The sequence below is a fragment of the Squalius cephalus genome (assembly GCF_949319135.1).
Source record: "Squalius cephalus genome assembly, chromosome: 9".
Taxonomy (NCBI): Eukaryota; Metazoa; Chordata; class Actinopteri; order Cypriniformes; family Leuciscidae; genus Squalius; species Squalius cephalus.
Genome location: NC_137130.1, coordinates 45,194,189 through 45,209,319, shown reverse-complemented (window position 1 = coordinate 45,209,319; position 15,131 = coordinate 45,194,189). Strand labels below are relative to the sequence as shown.

At 39.3% G+C, this 15,131-nt stretch overlaps 2 protein-coding genes across 11 annotated transcripts in view; both read right to left on the bottom strand.

Moving 5' to 3' along the window:
* Positions 1 to 911, bottom strand: part of LOC307165010 (NLR family CARD domain-containing protein 3-like) — a 38,216-nt gene extending 37,305 nt beyond the window's left edge. For both annotated transcript variants that reach the window (XM_079882258.1, XM_079882257.1), the window contains exon 1: positions 611 to 911. The gene's annotated coding sequence lies outside the window, so the exon portion shown is untranslated. The remainder of the gene's footprint in view (positions 1 to 610) is intronic.
* Positions 912 to 2,012: 1,101 nt separating this feature from the next.
* Positions 2,013 to 15,131, bottom strand: part of LOC307165013 (glutathione hydrolase 1 proenzyme-like) — a 34,252-nt gene continuing 21,133 nt past the window's right edge. For 6 of the 9 annotated variants that reach the window (XM_079882263.1, XM_079882260.1, XM_079882261.1 and 3 more), the window contains 4 exons: positions 14,165 to 14,280; positions 13,574 to 13,689; positions 3,878 to 3,985; positions 2,399 to 3,776 (listed from right to left, as the gene is read on the bottom strand). In XM_079882263.1, coding sequence (XP_079738389.1) covers positions 3,633 to 3,776; positions 3,878 to 3,985; positions 13,574 to 13,689; positions 14,165 to 14,280 — 484 coding nt within the window. In that variant the 3' untranslated portion in view covers positions 2,399 to 3,632. Of the gene's footprint in view, positions 3,777 to 3,877; positions 3,986 to 12,156; positions 13,438 to 13,573; positions 13,690 to 14,164; positions 14,281 to 15,131 lie in introns of those variants that run through there. The other 3 variants (XM_079882262.1, XM_079882266.1, XM_079882265.1) reach the window with 3 other exon arrangements.

Here is a 15,131-nt window from a genome sequence, read left to right as displayed (position 1 = left end):
CAGTTTGTGCTTGTTATTATGGAAGCCTAAGGCGCGTCAACTACAGCACATTTCACACACGCTTGGGATTTTAGTTTCGCTTTCTCTGGCAGCACAAAATCAAACACACCCTAAATGTCTTGACACTGCTGAAGATGACATTCAGTCTTCAGACCTTTTGCAACAAGTGTCAGTTTCTTGCAACATCAGGAGAAAACATGAAGATATTAGAGAAGAGAATAGGTGTCTCTGCTCGTGTCCCACATCCCCGTCGAAGCGCAGAGCAGTACCTAGATGTAGGACACATCTTTGTCGGGAAATAGAAAAACAATGTTTTTTAAATCTTATTTGAAAACCAAAGATTAAAAAAAAAAATTAAAATAAAAAAAGAATTAAAATAAACTATTCGAGGGCGGATTAACCCATACCTCCTCAAGCTCATAGCTCAAGCTATTCAACCACCAGACCATTGGGAGACAAGCATTAAACGTGGATCTATGAATTTATTCACTGACTGATAAAAATAGCCTATCACAGGCTACAACATATTACTCTGCAAGGAAGTAAAGAAACCTAAATGATAGCGTATTTCTATATAGCCTACATTGTAAAGATTAACTTCTGAACTTACCACACCATATACCGGAGTTAAATACACAAGTTTTGTTTATATCTCCGGACTGGCGTCTCTTCTGTTTCTTCCGTTTCTTCTTTTACTTTTGTTTTCTGGACACACAGGTGACTTGAGGTGTGTGTTCCCTTCGAACGCCTGTGCTCTGCGAAGTGCACTTCATAGGGTTCTCCGCCATCTTGATGAGCCTCTAGTGCGTGTGCGTGTTCAGCTCGAGCTCGTAGGGCACTGCACACGGCATAGGGTGTAGGGAACATCGATCATCACTTCATCTGAAGTGGAGAGGGGAATACGTGTCACTGCGCGATCAGTGTGAGGGAAATACACGCGGGGAAGGAAGTGCGCGAGACGCTGCAGTTACAATGCAACTATCATGAAAGATAGTAAAATAAATTAAAGAATAAATAAATTACGTAAACACTTTTCAAAATAAACTACATTTATTAAAATAACTACAATAAGTTATAATACAATTAAGTTATTATAAAATAACTACATTACATTGATCTCCCCACCTTCATCCGGGATGCAGAATCCCTGACAACATTCAAAAGACAGATGAAAACTCATCTCTTCCACTTTACCTCATAAAAAAATATTAATAATAATAATAATAATAAAAAGTCATTTTCCTTTAATCCTCCCTTGTCTGGCTTATGCTACTCTATTTTGAGCACTTCTTGCGTTGTTTTTGCCTCTTCATGATGACTCGCTTAATTTAGTCTTCATTAAGCCTTGTTGGACAAAAGCGTCTGCTAAATTACTAAATGTAATATAAATTTTGATATTTAACATGGCAGCAGACATTTATCACTTAAATCATCTTCAAGTTTGATTTATTAACTAATTAATAATACATTATAGTTATGAATATATAGACTATTAACCTAGCCTACATAAATTACACAAATGTATGGTAACGCAATATACAACATGTTGCCTGAAGCTTTCAACCACCAGACTTCCACAATTGACTGGTAAAATAGTACAGTGTACCTTTATATTGTAAAGAAATGAAGGATCCGTTTTTATGTCGAATAATTCCATGTACAAATTTTATGAGATAGCCTTTTTCAAGCTGATTTGAGTACGCTTTAGGAGGCGGCATGTCTTATTTCCCTAGGGCACCAAATAAGAAAGAACTGCTCCTGCATACACCCCTGGTCCACTAAAAGTAAATCAGTATATGCTGTGAAAAAAAGTGTATTTTCTTCAATGCAGACTCATATTTACCATTGTTACTGTTTTTATGCACTTGTCTGCAGTTGAGAACTTCTGTAGACGTCTGACAGAAATAAAGTAATTCTGGTTAGTAATAAGTGGAGCTGGTAATGCTGTTTGTGGAGTTGTTTAATCCTCCTCTGCTGAGATCTTCAGAGATTTAATGTCTTCTTTTATCTTTGGTTGGTTTCCTCTAATCCTGTGGCTGAAGAAAGTTGTAGTTTGTGTTCTTATTTCTCTTTGTTCACAGCAGGTGTTTGCATGATTGAGAGAATGTTTCAGCCTGGAACTTCACACTAACCTTTAAATAACATTCTATTAACATTCAGGAAACTGGGCATTTTTATGTTCTTGGAATGTTACAAATAAAATGTTGAATTGTTAATCAAAATTAAGTTGAAAGAATGTTTGAGGAACATTATACCTTTTAAAACACATTCCTCTAACAGAAAACTGGACATTTTTTACGTTCCCAGAACCAAAACTGAATATTTGGAGAACGTTCTTGTAACAAAACTCTGTTAGCTGGTACTCACCAATGTTGCATTGACAGAACAACACTTTATAAAGTAAGTTAAAGTTGATAGGATACTTTATTGATTTGCAACAACTCCTTTACAACTATCAAACCCTTTTCAGTAAAGCTTACAAATATCTAAAAAATTATTGAATCAAGATGCATTTACTAAAGTAGTAAAATGCCATAAGATATTATGTCTTGTTTTCTGTGGGAAAAAAAATCAAAATGAAGTGAGTTTTTGCTTAAAACAAGCAAAATTATCTGCCGATGGGGTAAGAAAAAGAATCTCAAGTGTATTTTTCTTACCCCATTGGACCCCATTTCTTACCCCATTATTTTTCTTACCCCAGTTCTTACCCCTTCTTTTTTTTTTTTAGCAGATTTCAAAATGCAATAGATAGCAATAGATAAGCTAAATAAAAATGTAAAAGCTGAAATACTACTGATAAAATGTGTAGCATTCTTATGAGCTGTGGGATATTGTACTGCAGGATGGCTGAAACAATATTATGAATAGTTTTTTGCACGTTGCCTGCTCAATTTAATTGACACCTATAAAACACCCCAACAAACAAGTCTGGATCTGTCACTGGTCAAGGGTTTAACTTTAGCTGGGTCAAACACAGGAGTGCTCACAGTAGCGGAGATAGCGTGGGTCCGGCCGCCCCAGGGCCCCGTGCAGTAGCGGAGATAGCGTGGGTGCGGCCGCCCCAGGGCCCCGTGCCAATTAGGGGCCCCTCAAATGCCGCCGATCTTGCGTCACTGGACAGGAACGTGTTCTTCTTGATATCATTCTTTAAGCGCAAGACGCGAGAGAACACGTCTGCATGCCCGCTGTTTTCTGTGCTGCGCACTCACAAAGCACGAAAAGAGCCGCCTCTCATATAGTGCACTCATACATACACAATTATATCTCACAATTATCCTTCTAGTTAATTTATAGCATCAAATAAACATGAATAAACATTAGAAGAATTGTTGTTTCAACCACGGAAATTCAACCTTTTTTCAAGTTCAAATATCCCGGTAAAAAGTCGTTTTGTTTTAAATGGTTGAGAAAGAAAAACACTAAGCCTATGTCTATTGAATCAGTGCACTGACAGCATATACTCGCTGCTACCATTAATGTTGATCAAAGAACAAAAGAAAAAGAAAATCACTTACTGAACTTTTCTAACTTTAATTAGCTTAAGTATCTGGTGCTCTGGTGCTTAAGTGCTCAGTATCTGGATCTGTCACTGGTCAAGGGTTTAACTTTAGCTGGGTCAAACACAGGAGTGCTCAGTATCCCGCCGGATAGCCACCTTTCCTGAAGTCGGACTCGGCACAGAGTTTGTCCTGCTGTCGAACAACCGCCTGGACCACTGATAATGAAGCATTGTGATGGATATTATGACTCTTCAGCTTCAAGCCATCAATTACTCTCTGCATTCAGAAATACAACACAGAGAGAAAATTTGTATAATTATCACTTTTCTAATCTAATTTAGATGACAAACGTTTGTTTTCAAGTGTAAGAATCCTACCTGATCAAAGTTATCTTCTACATTTGTGTCATGTAGCGTGATCTGAACTCTGGGTTCAGTGACAGCTTTCTGCAGGTCATAGTCAAAGAACAGGGAGTTCAGGATCACCTGAGATTAGAGAGACAGGAGAGGGGAAAAGGTTTAGATTAAAGACAAAAATATTTAAATATCACACAAACCTATTGTCTATTTTTTAAATCACATAACCTTAACCTGACCTGTTCTGTCAGGGTTCTGTCACTTTGATCTGCTTATTCTTGGGTTGGTGACAGAGCTCTGATACTTCTATTGTCTTGTCTTCTGTCCGTGTGAGTTGTTTTGCGTGAAGTGCGTGGTGTTCTCATTAGCTGCGTGCTCAAGTCTTGTTCTGTTTGAGCACATGGCTTGTGATTGTGTTCGCTGGCCATGTGCTTGTGTTTTAGTCATGTTTGTGAGCACAGGGGTTGTCACGTATGTTCTCTCCTATCTATTGTCATAATCTTGTAATTGTTTGAGTTTGCTCCATCTGTCCTCCCTTGTTACCTGCTTTGTTTGCCGCCCTATTCATTCTCCTTGTGTTAGCAGTCCTGTGCAGTCCCAGTTGTCTTTCACTTTGGAGCCGATCGGGTCTTCTGATGTCTCTGAAGAGTGTTGTTTTCTACAACGAGCGAGTGTGTCTGTGTTCTTCTGGAAGACTCTCCCAGTGCTGGTGTTTCTACAGCGAGTGCAGTGGTGATCGCGAGCTACGGAAGCTCTCAACTGCTGTTTTAACAGCATTTTTTTTTGAGTGTTTGTTGACGGCCGGTTGAGGGTTGAAATAGTGAGTGCTTCACTGTAAAGTGTTGCCGCGGTTGTTCCCCTGTGTGCTCCGGCACTGGTGACGGGTCCAATTTCCTGAAAGAGCAACACAGGTGTGTTTGCGTCTTTGTCAAGATGCCATTCCATCCGAGCGTTTCTGGGTGCGGTAGGGCTCTGTCCCCCTCTGACGGCCACAATAGATGCATCACGTGTTTGGGCTTACAGCACGCTGAAGCAGCTCTCGTGGATGACTCTCATTGTGGGATTTGTTGTTCTGAGATGTTTTCATTGTGGGAATATGGTCATCTCGGTGTTGACATCGAGACTGGAGTCCCCATGCCCCGCTCTGGTGTTTCCTCTGGGCTAACTTCCCAGGGGAAGCCTGGAGTGCCACAGGGGTTGGGTGATCTGAGGATTACGGTGAGGGGTAATCCGCCTGGCTAAGCCCCATGGATCCCTCCCTCCTCTCTCACACCGCAACCGGTTGAGCTCCCTGAGGAATGCACTGGTCCCTCTGTAGTGGACCGACCAGCCGTTTAGTTCGGGGCCCCTCCAGAGGACAGGATGTCCATCGGACCGATGTCCGGTCAGTGTTTCATAGAAGTACACTCATACACTTCCCTCGCATGTCACAACTAGCCCGCCACCTCCTCCTATGGAGTAAGAAGCTTCTGAGATCGCTTCTTCCACTTCAAGTTCTGGCCTGCTCAATCGTTCCGCCCAGGATGCCTCACGACAGCCTGTAGCCAATGAGAGTGGAGACTCCATCCCCAGGCGGCCCAGCTGTTCCGGGGTCACTTCGGGGCCGCACAGTCTACATCTGTTGCCTCTCCGAACTCATCCCTTGCCAGTTGTTTACTCCCTGAAACACGGAGACACTGGCATACAGCTGACCCTGGGGCCTACGCAAAATGTGTTAAAAATCCCTGTCTCCCTCCACCCTCAAAATGTATGTTGCCTTTATATTAACACACATCATGATGCAGTAGATTTATAAGGAAGTACGACTTGATCATCAGGTTCCTGAGGCGAGCTAGGAGACTGAATCTGCCTTGCGCCCCCTCTATACCTTCTTCGGACTTATCTCCAGTGCTACTGCACTCCGAGACCTCCCCTTGAGTCACTGCAGGCAGCTGAGTTAAAAATTCTGTTTTTAAAGAAACAGTTCTCCCGCTTGCTTGCCTCTATCAAGAAGGTAGGGGACCTGCACGCATTTTCGGTCAACAAATCGTGTCTGGAATTTGGGGAGGCCAACTCTCACAAAATCCTGAGACCCAACCCTGAACACGTGCCCAAGGTCCCTACCTCTCCCTAAAGACAGGACCAGGTGGTGAGCCTGCAAGCACTTCCCCGGAGGAGGCAGAACCAGCCCTGGCTTTTCTCTGTTCCTTCCGCCTTGCGGTTTTTCCGGACAGAATGCAACCCTCAGGACCTCTCTCAGCTCTTGTCTGTTACGGAAACCAGCAGAAGGGAAGGCTGTTTCCATGCAGAGGTTGGCCCACTGAAAAGATAGTGGTTGCCATCATCTTGGTGTGTTTTCACAAGATGCACCATGCCCACCTGGGTAGTGAGCTTGTCCAAAGAGAGACTGTAGCTCCTTCCTGGGCGTTGACACAGAGTGCCTCACTGACAGATTTTTTAGAGCTGTGGGCTGGGCGACACCAACACATTTGCTAGGAAAATAGCCTATGTGTCGAGCCAGTTGTTTTCCAGAGGCTCCCTTCACATGAAGCCAACTTCACTGTTAGTCTGGTTTGTAGTGTCGGCTTGCTGCGCCATTCCCCTCTTATGGACTGGATACGTGCACCATTTTGCTTCAGTTGAGTTCCCCTCTTGCCGAACCCTGTTGAGTTCCTCCACACCCCTCGGCAATGGACGTGGCAGAGTGTCTGATGCTAGGCCTATCACTCTTATGCACGGGTGGAACTTGTGCTAGGCTGGGTCCATATGTTGCGATCACTACGGCAATCCCATATGTGTATTCTTCCACAGTCTGGCCCCCTGCGGCGAGCCCGTGTCTTCCCTTGGCAGAGCCTGCTCTGCCGTCACTGTCTGGTTGCATCTCCCCCTCTCCCATCTTTTAGGCTGGAGCCTCCCCAGTGACATTTCATATGTTGTACTGCCCAGTATTTCGCTCAGTCCATATGTGTTATTCTCCACGTTACCTCCCTTCGGGCAGGATGTGGCTTCCCAGTGGTCCTGTGGAACAGCAGTGACTTTCCTGGCCTAAGCCCTGCCCTATATCATATGCGGGAGGATCAGGAGGCTTTTGTCTAGGCACTGGAAGGTGGCAGCACTAGTGGCGTTTTAATAGGGATCCCAATCAGTTGACACGTTGACTACGTCGAACGTGAGCGACTGAAATGGAACGTCTCGGTTACGATTGTAACCCCTCGTTTCCTGAAGGAGGGAACGGAGACGTAGTCCCGTCGCCACTATTGCTGGACCACCGCTGACTCCGGGCTCCGCTTGGCTCCTCAGCGAAAAACAACTGGTGCGTGCATCTACTTCTGTATTTATACCTGCGCTGCAGGGCGGAGCGTGTGATGCAATTCACGCACGCCAATGTGCATTGGCTCATTTTAACAATACTCGAAGGTGACAGGCTTCCTAAGCGTGATCCCAATAAGTCGGCATGTCGACTACGTCTCGAGGGTTACATACGTAACCGAGACATTTCCCCCATTACAACGCCGTTACCGTTACTGATAATAAATGTGGCGTTACTATAATTGAGCTCACTGAAGCGGTTTTCATCCGAGTAGGCTCTCTCTCTCTGTGTGTGTGTATGTGTGTGTGTGTTTATGAGGCGCCAGACTGGACAAAAGTGAGAGAGGCCGAGGGTGTTCGAGCATTATAGTTTGTTCATAAATAAATTACACATTTCAGCATTAGATTAATCTCTGTAGCCTACTGGTATCATCTGCAACGTTTTAATTAGTTTACATGGTTATAAAAATAAAATCTACAAAACTGGGAACTGGGAAGGTTCTGTTTAGGTTATAAAAAATAACAGGTGACGTTCTTGGAATGTTCTCTTTAGGTTAAAAAATAAAACCTCAAAATAACCTGCAGGGAGCGTTCCCAGAAAACATTGTTTTACTGGTTGTGGACACGTGTGGCAAACACGCCAAGACTTTGGCTTAAAAATAAAACCCCAAATTATTATATTTTATTATTATTATCACTCTCCAGAACATTCTCATTCACGGTTCCATGCTGGTGGAATGATCTCCCCACCCTCATCCAGAATGCAGAATCCCTGACAACACTCAAAAGTCAACTGAAAAGTCATCTCTTCTGTGAGCACTTAATCTCATAAAAAAATTAAAAAATAATTCTTTCCTTTTCCCTTCACAATGACTCGCTTAATTTGGTCCTAATTTGTAAGTCGTCTGCTAAATGACTAAATGACTAAATGATTATTATTATTTTGGTACATTGTTCAGTATTATATTGAGAGCACTTCTTTTTAAACTGTTTACTTTTGTGAGGAAGAAAATACTTCAAGAAGGCTATACAGTATGTCTACCAGTTTGTGAAGTTGTGTGACAATTTTATAATTTTTTAAAATTTGCACTACAAAGAGTATGTATTTTTATTATTATTATTATTATTTATTCATTTTTGGTATATTTCTCAAGAAGCATAATTTATTTTTCTTATTTGTTGGCCAATTGTGGTCTGTGCAATAAATATTAAAAGTTCTAAACCATATATTGTGCTTTATTGTTCCACAATAGTAATGATAATATTTACTATAATATATTGCATTTAATAGATGTCTCTCACATTGTCCCACAGCAACATTAAAATAGTGTAGATTAGTGTACAATGTTTAATGTAATAATAAAATAAAAATGTATTCTATTTAGTGACCATTTCATTCATTTGACATATTTAATATTGGGGGCATCCAAGTTATTTGACATATTCAAACTTTTTTTTTTTTTTTTTAAAGTAACGCAATAGTTACTTTCCCTGGCAATGAGTTACTTTTATAATGATGTAGCTCAGTTACTTACTCAGTTACTATTTGTGAGAAGTAACTAGTAACTATAACTAATTACTTTTTTTAAGTACTATGCCCAACACTGGTTGTTACAGATGGTGGTCAACCAGAATGCCTATTACCGCCGCGCCAGCCGCCGCGGCGAAATAGGCTTTATGCCCAGCTCCACTACTTCCTGAACTTCAGCCAGCTCCTTTGTTTCCTGTCTGCCATTATTGGACAAACTGATTAATCCAGGTGTGCCTGACCTCAGTAGTCACAACAACAATAATCAGACAAACCTGGATTAATCAGTTTGTCCAATAATGGCAGACAGGAAACAAAGGAGCTGGCTGAAGTTCAGGAAGTAGTGGAGCTGGGCATAAAGCCTATTACCGCGGCGAAAATAAACCAGCCGCATTTCAAAGTCGTTCCCGAAATGACCGCAAGGTGGCGCAAAGGGACATTGTGCAAAACAGCAGCAATTGCCGTATTTTAAAATGTAAGTGGGTTAAATAATAGGCATATTTTTCATATATATATAAATAGGCCTATTAGGCTACAACAGAATAGAACCAAAGATAGAATCAATTTTACAGCTGAAAAAATAGAATCAAAAGTTAAAAATAGAGACGATGTTAGGAGCAATGACGCTGAATATTTTTACTATTCTATTGAGGAATTAGATAAACGAAGAGCTCTCGTGAGCGATACAATTGCACAGTAATTTATAGTGATTTCAAAAGCAGTCCTTAAAAAAAAAAAATTACATGGAGTAGTGTGGCATATTTTTTGAGAGATTACGCGGAACACGTTTTAGTTAAGATCCTGGTTTCAATGCCCTTAATGTATATAGGCTAGGCTTTTAAAAAAATTCACAACACGTTTTGAGATTGTTTTGAATTAAACATTGAAGTTTAAAATGTAGTGTTTTGGCACACCAGGCCGAGTGGCGTTACGCATCGTTCAAAAATCAAGTTTTATTCTGGCATGTTGAATTGGCGTTAATATTTTTTATTTTTATTTATTAGATTTAGATTTTAGGTTTTGTTAGATTTATTTTTCTCATAACAGCTAAAATAACTTAATATATGCCTTGTCTTCATATGATTTTTATCAATGAACTAGTGTTTTCTGACAGTGTCGACTGCAAAGATGAAGTTGACGATCGCCATATTTGTAGTGAACGCACCTAGAGAGAAATGCACAAAGACATAATCAGAGAGTAGCCTTTTTCTTTTTCGTTTTGAATTATTTCGTTTGAAGACACTTCAAGCTTTGTGTATTTGATGTATTTATCATGTCTGTGTGAGGCATACGCTGAGTTTCGTTAAATTAGGAGGATGAGATGCGCTCCAGCTGACGTGCAATGCAAGTGACCTCACGGGCGCCTCTATGATTAGTGTCTGTTTGCTTCTCTTACTTATTGAATCCAGACAATTGGGTGATGAAAAAATGATTAAAATTAAGATACAATTTATAGAAAACGAAATTCACTTTAAAAAAAAGTTTCTACTAAACAAAACTTAATGAAGTGGTCAAAATCATGTCTGACCCACTCCATATCCATCTCTCGATATAATGCATCCTATCTTACTCGTGCTGTTCACTTTTCATATTCAACATAGATGGAAAAAAATAACATTATAATATTTTAACAAATATGATACTAAATGAGATTATTTAATGTCTACAACAGTATAGTAGGCCTATAGACTCTATTTGTACAAATTGCTGCACGTTAATGTAATTAAATGAAACCTTGTAACGAATTCACACTGTAGACTGTGTACAGTTGAGACACCTTAAATAACTTGCGTTCGCAGCAAGCACAAGTTGTGATTTTTGCTGTGCACTTGCATATAAGTGTCAGCTGGGAAGGAAATATAGAGACCAGGGGTGCGTTTCCCGAAAGCATCGTTGGCCAACTATGGTCGCAAGTTCATCGCAATGTCCATTGAACTCTATTGGTAACGACGGAACTTGCGACCATAGTTGGCCAACGATGCTTTCGGGAAACGCACCCCAGACCTCTTGGAACTTTAATTGAATACATAGCGTTGGTAAAGCATACTGAAATTACATCCCTACAAATGTATTAGGCCCTACTGAAAATAAATGTATCGAATTTAAGCAAAGTAGCCTAAATGTTAAGACTGTAAGCCCTTTGCTTTTTTACGTAGCCTAAATGACTCTTATAGCCGACTTTGGGTTAATTTAATTTGTAGAGGATTTTTTAACTCAAACATTAACACTTAAATAAATTAAACTAAATTATTGTAATTTTTTGGCACACCACGACGAGTGGCACTATGCATTGTTCTAAAGCCAGGTTTTATTCTGGCATGTTGAATTAGTGTTCAACAAATGCGGCGGCGCGTTCATTTGAATGAAGAGCGTTTCTCGCTCGTGTGAGCGAACACACACTGGAACATTAGGCCATATCGCAACGAGTGAATAGTGGCCGAGTGGTTGAACGTACGTTACGATCATTTAGATGACACGGGTTCGAATCCCGAACTAACTTGGACTACTGGTATTTTTATATTAGCCTATTAATGCATTTTATAGTCTATTGTTGATGCAGAGAGATTTGTCTTCTAAAACATTTTTTTTTTTGCCTATTTACAAAATAAAATCGCCATGCATTTCCATTTTACACTAAGGAACAAATATTATACAATGACTTTACTTCTGTAGCCTATAATAATTCATATATATGACGTTTAAACGACAAACAATAAAATCAGAACCAGTATTCTGTTGCGTTCATGGTTCCAGTGGCAGTAATGCATCCACGGCTTTTCAAAATGTCACAAAGCGTTTTGAGATTGTTTTGAATTAAATATTGAAGTTTATAATTTGTTTGGCACGACGAGTGGCAAACGCTTTGTTTTGTTTTGCAAACTCAGCTAGCCTGTGGGGGGTTTGGAGAAGGCAATAGTTGCTTTATCGTGGGGGTGCAGGACAGAGGTGTTAATGTTCCGTCTTTCATATGGAGAGTGTCGGAGCCAGCCTGAGGCAAAGGCAAAGGCAAAATTCTTTTAAGGATTAATCTCAAAATCTCCAAAAGTCCATAGCCTATGTACAGTAGGCCCTATATCTTATTAAATTATATATTGTAGTTTTATTGATTGTATAGGTTTTCCACAAACAATTTAAATTTAGCAGATACAGAGCTCTTTTATTGGCGACCCACCTCGTTTTATTGTAAGGTGAATTCAGCAAGGCATGTTGTATCTTTGAAGGAACAAAAGCTATTTGTTACAGTTTTTTCTTTCGTGATTTGTGTGGATGACACACAGCGACATATACAGTATTATCAGCTGTATGGTGTTTTTTTACGCTGAAATGCTTAATTTCGAGAAAGACCCGCCGCGCGCAGTGAGGGAGACCAAACTTACTAAAAAAATATCCATCGCGAGAGAGGCAAAGAAAAACGCCTGTTCTTAATTTATGTTGCTTTGAACTTTTACCGTTTTGTACCGTTTTAATTTTTTAATTTAGCTGCAATTTCTTTGACAATAGAAATTTAAAATGTTGCAAGAATAGGCCTAAGATTCTGTGTTTCTTATTTTGCATCACAAAGGGAATAAACTCTATCGATGCAACCCTGTTTAAATAAATAAACTGTCCCGACACTTTATTCATATCTTAAAATGTGCGATGGGTTTTCAAACTTAATTAATTTTATTTTTATTTTACATTTTCATTGTTTATTTTTTACTTGAAAGCAATACTGTATTGAAAGTATTTTTCTGATTTGTTCGATCTGTTTTGAAAAATGTCTTCCGTTGATATGGCCGGGTATCACTGTCAGTCATCTCAATCTCGTGAATGATTCACACACACACAAAAAAATAATTTAGCAGATTAAAGACGAGCTTCATCATCTTCATTTTCTGGTGCGATCGACTGACAGTCTTCCTTCATCAAATGTGTCGTCTTTGCAGCGGGAATGTAGCAAATTTATGTTGTAATGTACAATTGATACCTAATTAAACAAGATGATTGACTTTAATAAACAGATACATATTTAAGCATCAACACTGTCGGCTACACTGAGATTCGATCTCAGATCGTTTGAAGCTCCGAGAGGCTCTTGTTAATGCTTTGACCACAGAGCTATCGTCTGAATCGCCAACGTCTACTATTTTCTCTGTTTTAAAAGTTTGTAACATGTAAGGCTATATTTAGTTCTGAATATAACAAAGAATGCTTAAACCGACTACATCGGTTAGGAGCTGCAAGTCCTGAAAATGTTTTAATTTCACGGTAAATTATTTTAATTTATTTCACTGTTATGTTTCAGTTAATAAATCTACAAACACATTAAAATAACACGAAGAAAATGACAAGTAACCTATTGACATAGCCTTTCTAAATTATAGAAAAACTGGGCACACAATGTTAACGTGTGTCTACTTTGTTTAAATTTAATGAATTTGAATTCGTTTAACCACAATATTTATCTTGAATTTATCTGTGACCTCAGCTCAGATTACTGCCGCGGCAGATTACGTCATAAAGAGAATAAACTGACACTTTTCAAAGTCTGTGATTACAGCGCCACTCAGCGGTAAAAGGCAGCAAATACACATCCCAATTTTGCCGCCGCGGGAACGGCGGCGGTAAAAGTCTCATTCTGGTTGACCACCATCTGTAGTTAGGTCAAGTCAAGTCCTGCAGCCGATCCTGTTTTCCCCCTCAGGGTAGTTTTTGTTTTGTTTTGTTTTTTTATTAAATAAAAACCCATACTCTGCAAGTCCTCGCCTCTTCCCTTTACTCCAACCTTGACAAATTTAGAACAAATGTTTTTTCAAGTTCAGAATAGTAATTCAGAATAATCAAATGTCAATGTATTGATATTGCTTTCTGTAATGTGCTGTTATATAATGTTGAGCAATGCTGTAAGTGTTTTTTGTTACCTGAGCAGTTGCAGTGGTAATATTTGTCCCACCTGCACCTCCAACCACCATTTTGACTTGTCCGCTGTGTTTGTCCAATATTATTGTGGGGCACATTGATGAAAGTGGCCTTTTACCTTGTCAAAACAAATAGTATTTTATGAACATTTATATTTATATAGGTATTTTTTCTTGTACTCAACTCTTTCCCCGCCAGTTTTTTTTAAGTTGCCAGCCATCGAAAGCATTTCTGAGCATTTTCACAAAATTTTAATGGCCCCTAGAATATTTTGTTGTATGAATGTCTGAACATGCAATATATCTAGCGAAAGAACAGATTAAAAAGAATTCTAGCTTCAAGCATTCTTTTATTTATCAACACTTGAATGTGGATAAGTTTCATAAAAAAACATTCTGCAAAAAAAAGCTTAGAAAATCGCATTTTTGTCAAAGACTACATCCGATCCGGATGATTCAGAGCGATGATCAAAACATAGATGGAGTAGATTGAGTCCATCAAAGCTTCTGAAATTCAGTCAATGGCGGGAAAAAAGTAAATATTGTAAATCATTTAAACTCAAGGCATGCATGTTTTTATTATTACTTTTTTACCTGGTTTAATTAAGTTGTTTTTGATAACTTCATTTATCACCTCAGGTTCAATGAAATCCCACAGTTGGTCATTAAATATAATGCCTGTTAAGCGTGAGATCACCCCAGAACCAAAACTGTGAGAACACAAAAAATATCCAGACAACAAGATTGAAAACAACAGCAAAGCAACAGAGCTTCATTAATATAGACACCAAAAGTACATTAACATCTTTTTAAAAAAAAATCTATTCTGCATTAAAATCGAATCTATATTTTTGAAAGGAAGAGTGCAGTTTCTTAAAAAAATAAGTACTATTGTATTTTATTCTGTTGTGTTTAAAGGGTTAGTTCACCCAAAAAGGAAGTTTCTGTCATTAATTACTCATCCTCATGTCGTTCCATACTCGTAAGATCTTCGGACCACAAATGAAGATATTTTTGATGAAATCACTTTCAAGGCCCAGAAAGAAAAAAAAATGTTTTCTTGTTGCATCATAACATCCCAGACAGCAACATAGTGTTGGTCCAGATCTGGCCCACATCTGGGCCGTCACTATGTTGCTGTCGGGGATTAAGGTTGAACCACTCTAATCACATGGACTATTTTAACGTTGTCTTTACTACCTTTCTGGGCCTTGAAAGTGTGTGTTGTATTGCTGTCTATGGAGGGGTCAGAAAGCTCTCGGATTTCATCAGTGTTCCGAAAATGTACGATAAGTAATTAATGACAGAAATTTAATTTTTCTGTGAACTAACCCTTTAATATAAGTATTGCTAAAGGCTATGTCCCACTAGCTGACTTGAATGATTTTGGTACAAGTCAAATCTACTGACTATTCTTGCAGAGGACAGTGACAGACTTAAAGACTGCCTCTGACATTCTTGCTTGAAGAAAAATATAGAGCTACCCCTGAAGTTGTTCATTTAAGCCATTAGTCAACTAATCGCACGTTCATATTAATTTAATTACTGAAATATTTACTGG